Raw genomic sequence first — 8,076 nt, 5'->3', positions numbered from 1 at the left:
ATGCCTGTATCATTCCGTGTTTCTCTTCTAGCAGTTATCAGAATAGAGCCTATCATCCACAATTAAAGTGTGTAGATTCTACCTATCAGTAGCTAATTGTAACTCAGATACCCTAAATGCTTCCTTTAGTATATCCAAAACCTGAAAACCACAGGGTAAACTCTACTCCCATCAGATCTGTATGCCTACTAAAGTCACACAAATCTCAGAATATTTTCCTCCTGTCTAAACAATAAGGTTGAATACACCTTACATTTTGATACAGACCCACTTTGATTTCACTGTGTAAAAGATATTTCAAAAGCAGCAGAGCTTACAACAGAACTTGGATTTTCTGCTGTACAAGTCTCATCCTCTTTGACAGTCTGCCAGTCTGTTGTTGACAATCAGATTTCAAACAGTCTCAAATTCAGGTCCCTTTCAAAGCCAAGGAGATAGTAAGATGTCAGTTTTTAATTCAAAAATTTGGTAAGAGAGCTGATTCAGCTAACAGAAAGGAGAAAGAGTCCACCAAAACTGCTCGAAATAGTAACTTATTTTCTTTTGACATATAAGCTCAGATTTTTCTAGTGCTTAAAGATTCCTCATTCAATGAGGTGGTTATTTCTGCATTTACATTGTACTGCACAGACACCAGCAAATCAGATATAAGCAAAGACAACTCTGTTTGCAAATCTGTAATTTTGTTCCCTACTCTGGAAATTAACACTGCATGTGGATTCATTTCACTATTTTATTTCCTCAAAAATAGGTTGACAAGGGCTAGGTTGAGTTCTCAAAACTTAAAACCCACTCAGACTCTTGTAAACATTTTATATTTTTTTCGCAACGCATCTATTATAAATCATTGTAAACAGTGAGTTCCTGGACGAAATCAACGTAAACTCAAAAAGAAATGGATTTAAGTGAACTATCATTCCCTTCTTCATCCAACCTGCCCAGTGCCTTGGTGACATCTGTTTGCACAGCTCTAATTATGAGAAGTCATGTGCCGGGATAAATGATGGCGTTCTCGGAAGTACTCATGGCAAATGGGACACGTCAGCTTCTCCTCTCGCCTCCTCTTGCACTGGGATTCACTGGAGGAGTATTCTTTTTTGTGATGTGACCGCATGTGGAAGACTAAATCAGATGTCATGCGAAAGGACAGGTTGCATTTGGCACACCAGTTCTGGGCAGCCACTCCAAAGGATGTGAAGGTGGGAGGAAGAAGAGTCAAGGAAGAGGAAGAGGAGGAAGAGGAGGAAGTGGTGGTGGTGTTTTGTAACTGTCCTGCTTGCTTGGGCCACGGTTCTGAGGTATATGGGAAAACATTGCTCTGAGTGATGCTTGTCTGCAGCATCTGAGCACTACACAAATCACTGACAAAGAACTTGGAATTGAGAAGAGTGCTGCAGCACATGATGTCTGCGGTGGCAATGAAGCCAGACAGCTCCCCCAGGCTCTTTGCTGACTCACTCATGGGATGAGAAGAATTTACTGCAGCTCTTTCTGTTACACACTTACTGGGTTTGCTGAAAGCACTCTTCTGTTCTCCTCGGGCTCTGGTGGGCCAAACAAAGGAGAATGCACTACCAGAGGAGTTCAGCAACACTTCCTTTGACACCTGCTCTTTACCAAGTGTGACTGCGCCATCCTCCTGTTCTGGCTCCTGCAGTCTCTCATTCCTCAGCTTCTCTTTCATCCTCCTGACCTCAGTGAAAGCACTCTGCTTCTGCTCTAAAGCATCCTTCCTAGCTGACTGCCTCCCTGAACTAAGCTTCCAGAAAGAACCAGCCAATGCATGCTCTCCCCCAGCCTCTTCCTTGCCCCCATGTTCCTCAGTCAAATTATTGGTTTTCTCCAACAGCACTGTTTTCCTGCTCCTGTTGTTCTCAGCATCTTCAGATTTTGCTCTCCTTTCTCCAGTAAGACCATGTGCATCACCTTTACAAGCTGCCATTTTGATTTCCAGGTCCCTTGCCAGACTGTGGAAATTCGTGGTCTGCTCAGCTAGGTTGCTCTTTTCAGTTTTAGCATTCTGGAGGTTTTTCCACAGCAGAGCACTCTTCTCTGGGACACAGAGGAAGCGGACGTGGGACAGATAGGAATGCTCACATTTAAAGACTCTGTCACATTCTTGGCATCTCAACTCTGCAGAAAGAGACAACAAGGGATGAGTTTTGCAAAGGTGGAATCATGGGTGGATGCAGATCCTGATCCTGGCATTGACACAAAAAACCAGAAACACCTCTTGTGTCATACAAGGTTACACATGGTAAAACCAATGCCAGTGCAGAATGAGGTCCCTTCCTGCTATGCTATATGTTCACTCTTATTTGTTTCCATGCTTCCATGCTACTGGCAGAAATTATTCCATTTAGACTCTCAAGCCTGGATTTTATTACATAAAATGTAATTATATTCATAAAAATACTTAAAATGGCCAGTACACCATGATCTAGATAAAGCCATTTAGATTTTATAATGATTTGAAGTCTAAACCCAGATTTGAGTCTACCTTTTTTAACTAAGTCACTGGCTTTAATTCAGGATGAACGTTAAATACTATATATCCAAGCAATAATGAGTTTTAGACCAGGATTCAAAGATTTTTACATCATCCTCTATTTTTAGGATACTCTGGAAGTTTAATACCATTCAAAAATCATCTGACCTTTATGCCTGAAGCCCTTACTCATGCTCATTTGGCAAGCTGTTATAAGCCTTAAGGCACATGTCTGTGGCACAGAAAATTATGTTCAAATTGAAACAATGCCAGTGATGGGCAGGAGGAATAAGGAACACTCTTTCCTTGTGGTCTTCAGACCTACTGCACCTCTGGTCCATTGGGATGATTGATTGCCCATGAACAGATGATACAAAATTCATCAACCAACACAAATACGGTACATCTTAACCTTTGTAAACTATATCCATGCTGCATTGTTTCACAATACAGCAGTTTAAAAATGCAAGTGATGCCAGACACCACCTGAGAATACATAGCAAAGTTCATAAATTGATTGGGTAGAACTAGAAATTCCTAATTTAGGACTCAGCACAGCTTAGATCACTTTACAAGCTACAGAAGCTGAACTTTTTATAAGAAAATAAGGCCACTGAAATGGAACATTATACATGTGAGATTGAAGTCTTGAGTCTAGATAGTGTTTCTTGTGCAAGTAACACTCTTCCCTGGTAAATCCAAAGGGCTGGCAGTGTGTGTCTAGACAGAAACTAATACACTGAAACCAGCTGGAATGATTAAGTTGGTTCCTGCTATGAATGTATCTGTATTAATTTAATACTAATTTACAGACAAGCACACAACCTATGAATTTGGTAAGGCATATCTTTAACAACCTATACCTTTACTAACCAATCTATACAAGCTTTGTTTCAATCAGCTAAAGGGAATGTAGAAAGGGTTTTGTTCCAGTCTAACTAGGTAAAATTTGGAGCAAATGACAGCTGGAGTCAGACTTGGTATGAACCTGATTGACTTGCTTGGTGTCTCTGTAATCTGGATTTTTAATTTTGGAACAAAATTTCTTTTGGAACAACGAATTTCCAGCAACATCTCATTTCCACACTGAATAGGCAGACTGTGCTGTATGCAGTACTGTTATGTTTGTTATATATTTTTAAAGATCTGCTCATTCACAAGATTAAAGCTGAACACTAGCCTATACCTGATTTTTCAATGAGCTAAAAAAGGCCTATTTCCAACTGATATTTTAGACTTTTAGGATTCCAAGTTATCAAAGTGCATGGATTTCCATTGCATAGCTCAAAAATTTCAGCATGAATCCCAAGTGCACCATCCTCTGCTAGAAAATACCAATGAGAATGGCACTGCAAATTGGTTCTTGGTCTGTGCCTCCAACTCAAACCTCAAAGCAGAATGTCTTGTCTCTTAGCAGGCCAGCTAAAGACTTCGACATGTTTTGTATTATTACAGGACAACCACATACTAAAGAAGATGCAGACTCACTTCTGCCCTTAGTGACCCCAGCAGTCAGCAGTTTGGTACTTACCACTCTGGGGACTCTGAGCTTTTATCTCATTGAAACCCAAGAGTCTGGAAAGCTCCTCATCATACCAGACAAGCAGTTCCTCATTTTTACTGATTTTCCTGGTGGGGCGATAGTACAACTGACTGTTTTCTAGGTAAGCTTCCAAGTTCTGCTCCTTGCTATTGGCAGCAGCTTGTACAAGTCTCATCCAAGGCAAGCCTGTGGGACTGTGCACAGATGTGACATCCACCTGTGAGGCAGGACACAGAGAAGGCAAGTTACAGGTCTTGAGGCCCAAAGCAATATTTTCATTCAATCCAAGCATAAAGCCTATTTTCTGCCTCGCAATGAGCACATATGACAAAGCTGTAAGCCACATACATTTGCCAGTGGCACCAAATTCAAAGGCATCGTAGGGAGAAGGTTTCCCCAGTGTGGGGGCTGAGAGCTCTGGGAATACAGCTGGGTGAGAGGGAGGAGGAGACGCCAAAGTTCATGTGTACTCTCTCATGGTGTGCTGGTCAGTCTCTAGCCCTGTCCTGTGCAGACCAATCCATGGGACTGTGCCAGGTGTGGATAACAGGAAGTGTGATACTCTCTAAGAAAGGGTCTCAATCCTTGGGATATGAAAATGGGATATGAATCAGGAGATGTGGGAGTGCTGTCTCTTAGGGACTGAGAGATGTGCAGACCCCTGGATCAGTGCAGTGCAAAACTGGGAATGAACTTACACTCAGGACAGTTGCATGTGGAGTTTTTCACTTACATAAGAGGATATGGATCAGAGGGTGTAAGAAAAATCATGGCTATTTGATTCAATACCCCAAGTAAATATCTGCATATCTGTTTGGCTAGATTACATGAAATACAGATTTTAATATATACAACTAAGAAGCACTTATATGATCTCTTTCCTTGTTCAGAATAAAATTGCATATTCCTTTTTTACTTTCGCTAGATTAATTAAATTCATTTCAAGGTATCTAAACAGATAAATCTCATCAGATCAGTATTTTTTGATAAACAATTTCTGAGAATTGCAAGGGGTTGATTTACTTTCAATTTGTGCTCATGCAGATATACCAAATTAAGTTTAAAGATATTTCTCAGGTTGTAAGGTCAGGCACTAAAAAAATTTTAAAATAAATTAAGTCTATTGCTCAAATTAAACTTCCATTCTGTATTTATATTACAGCATAGTCCTAAATCACATAGTTTTTACTCCAGAGGACTCCTGAGTCATTTAGTCACAGGTTGACAATGAAATAATGTAAGTAGAAAGCATTTGGCATTGTCTTCCTTACTCAGTGTGTGACTCCAATCTTAGTTACTTTATTACACTGAATAGGGAATGATTTATTTCTTTGTAGGATTTTCCTTGGTGTGAGCACAGCTGATCTGTGCTCTCTGCAACATTTGAAAGATGGGGGAGATTTTCATAGCCTGAAGGCTAAAACACAGGGTGATCAAGGGCAACATTTATATGTATAAAAACTAATTTTTGAAGCTCTAAGTCATTGTTTAGAAAGGAAGAAGTTTGCAAATGAAAAATGTCTAATGACAAGTATGATCTAAATTTCACCCCAAGCAATGTATAGCTCTTTGTTTTCCACTAATTGCAGGACAGCCATTCATTGGTATTTGGTACCAGAAACAATATTTTGGGTAATTATTTCTCTGGTTTTAATTGACTATTACCTACAGTGAAAAGTTAGATCACATTAGTAGCTTGGATACAAGAATGAAACATTAAGAGACCATTAGGGTAAGAGTTACTTTGTGTAAGAGAAAAAATAATTTAGCACACCCTGAAACTGGTTCTCTCTAAATGCCACGGTAATTAACAATGATTGAGAAATACAAGTGTCTGACAGCCACACAAGAACACCCACCCACATACAGTGGCTCTAACTAATAGCTATGACAGAGGCTGTCAGATTTTACTTGCTGTGTTTCAGAAATACCAAGCAGCCACTCGGTGCTCCAAGCAAAGTCAAAGGGAGCACAGCTCCACCAGGAACCAGGACTCCAGGGAAAGAGCTCACTGAGCTGCCAGTAGGTGAGGAGGAGTACCAGATGTAAGATAAGACCTGGGTGCTGCCAACTAGAAACATGAACCAGCTTTAGTTTTATTATGTGTTCAGAGACACTATAAACCCAGCAATTCCACCCTCTCTCCTGGAGATGTCAATCCCCCAGATGGATCCTTTGCACCCATAATGAGGTAAGGCATTCACAGCCCTGCATCTCAGTCACAGCTGGGCTATGGAGGAATGTGGCTCCCTTGGGAAGCTGGAAGAGAAGAGAGTAAATAAGGCTCTTCCTTGAAACCCCCAAGAAGCTCTTAGGGACAGAGGAACCACCTGTGCCAATGGCTGCCAAGGCATCTTCTTTGCCCAAGTGTACAAACTGGGCCGAGGAGCTCAAATTAAGGTCTCCAAGAAAATGAGGGGAAAAAAAATTATAAAATCCCTCTTTGGTCTAAACAAAAAAGCCCAAGATGATGAAACCCTTGTTAGAAATAATATTCCCCAAAGTCTTTCAGGAGTCCTGGTGAACTATGATGAACCTCAGCAGCAACGAATCCACCTTGCCAAGTCATTCCCACGTGTATTCTGTTTGTACTACACCCAGCAGAGCAAAACCTATTTCTTGTTTTGCACTTCAGTGACATGATGACAACATGGCATCATGATTGAATTTTTAATTAATTACTACACAGAGTCAGGAGCCTAGTGGTAGTTCCTGATTTCTGGAAGGTTTACTTTTAATTATGAGTAGTTAACAGGATATGGGACTACCGATTGCATCTGAAACAGCTACTTGCACAGAATTTCATGTACTTACTGCCAAAAGACAGAGATCTGAGCCAACTCAGGCATCCAATTTCATTGCTGCATAGCAATTACTTAGCTCAAGTGTAGAAAAACACTAAAGCCGTCCCTCTAGAGGGCTCTTCCAATGCAGAAAACCTTTGAGGCTCTCTCTACAGTAATTCAAAACTCCCAGGGGAAATACAGAAATATTCCAAAAATAAAGCCTCATTTCAGGGCAGGTCTCTCTCCAAAGAGTTTGTTGGCCTCCTAGAGTACTAATAACACTGTCCAAGAAAGCAAACTTGTGCCAGACTCAAAACAGTCAGATAAACCCTGAAACCTCTTCTTCTCTCTCTTAATCTGTTTAAAGCAGAAGTGTAGAATAGGTTATCTCCCAACAACTGTATCTTCCACATTACAAATATGCTATGGGATTTTTCTTCTCCAGAGCACAGAAATCTCAGGCATCTCTTTCACATTCATCCATCCTGTAGAATGTGGGAAATTGGCTTTCCCCACACTGTAAAACACCTCTCTGTCTTCATCTAGACCAATGGTGACTGAAAGGCACTCCAAGACCCAGAAAGCCAAGGTAAGTATGATAAACAGTGGCTATGTGACAAAAAAATTTGGGGAACTAGAGCTTAAGAGTTAAGAATCCATTACAGCCCTGGGGTTTCTGCTTTCCCTGCAGTGATTGGAAAGTGTAGCTGTAATACAGACATACAGATCTAAGGTAACTTTAGGAGGTCCATGTACAGTGGACAGCAGTTAAGTTGTGGCTGCCCAAAGTGTGTGTGAGCTAGTTGCCTGACTGCCATTGTGGTTTCATTTTTAAGGATAACTGAACACACTGGGGTAGCAGTTGCCTAGATCTGCAAATAAATGCTGTGAATGTACCACCTGCATGGCTCAGTGCAATACCACAGCCTTCCCCCTCTGCTCTCACAGGGCTATCACAACTGCTGATAAACCGCCTTTGTCCTGACAAAACCTGAACTAGAGGTTACTAAATTATTTGTACCTCTTCCCTCCTATTCCAAGTTAGATCTGAAGCAGGTCATCAATCATCAGCACAGAAGTGGGACTTTGTATTCTTTCTGCAAAGGAAACAGTTTTCCTTATGTTCTTCCAGTCTACAGCTCATAAATCAGAAATGCACTGGCCCTTTCTCTTTGAAGGAGCTGTTACTTGTGCTGAACAAAACAAAAACCCACCCCTTGCAAAGTTACCTTCTCAGGGATGGTGTAACTCTTTCTGAT

General features: G+C 40.9%; 1 protein-coding gene across 1 annotated transcript; it reads right to left on the bottom strand.

Moving 5' to 3' along the window:
* Window positions 1–970: 970 nt before the first annotated feature.
* Window positions 971–4,409, bottom strand: ZNF488 (zinc finger protein 488; the record flags this gene model as incomplete). The annotated part of the gene is made up of 4 exons (XM_083867003.1): window positions 971–1,239; window positions 1,354–2,133; window positions 4,020–4,248; window positions 4,380–4,409. The coding sequence occupies 4 exons, from the start codon at window positions 4,407–4,409 to the stop codon at window positions 971–973; spliced, it is 1,308 nt and encodes a 435-aa protein (XP_083723129.1).
* Between the last annotated feature and the right edge of the window lie 3,667 nt (window positions 4,410–8,076).

This window comes from Zosterops lateralis (genome assembly GCF_965231275.1).
Source record: "Zosterops lateralis genome assembly, chromosome: 8".
Classification (NCBI taxonomy): domain Eukaryota; kingdom Metazoa; phylum Chordata; class Aves; order Passeriformes; family Zosteropidae; genus Zosterops; species Zosterops lateralis.
The sequence above is the reverse complement of the archived record's forward strand: the minus strand, read 5'-3'. Positions and strand labels throughout refer to the sequence as shown.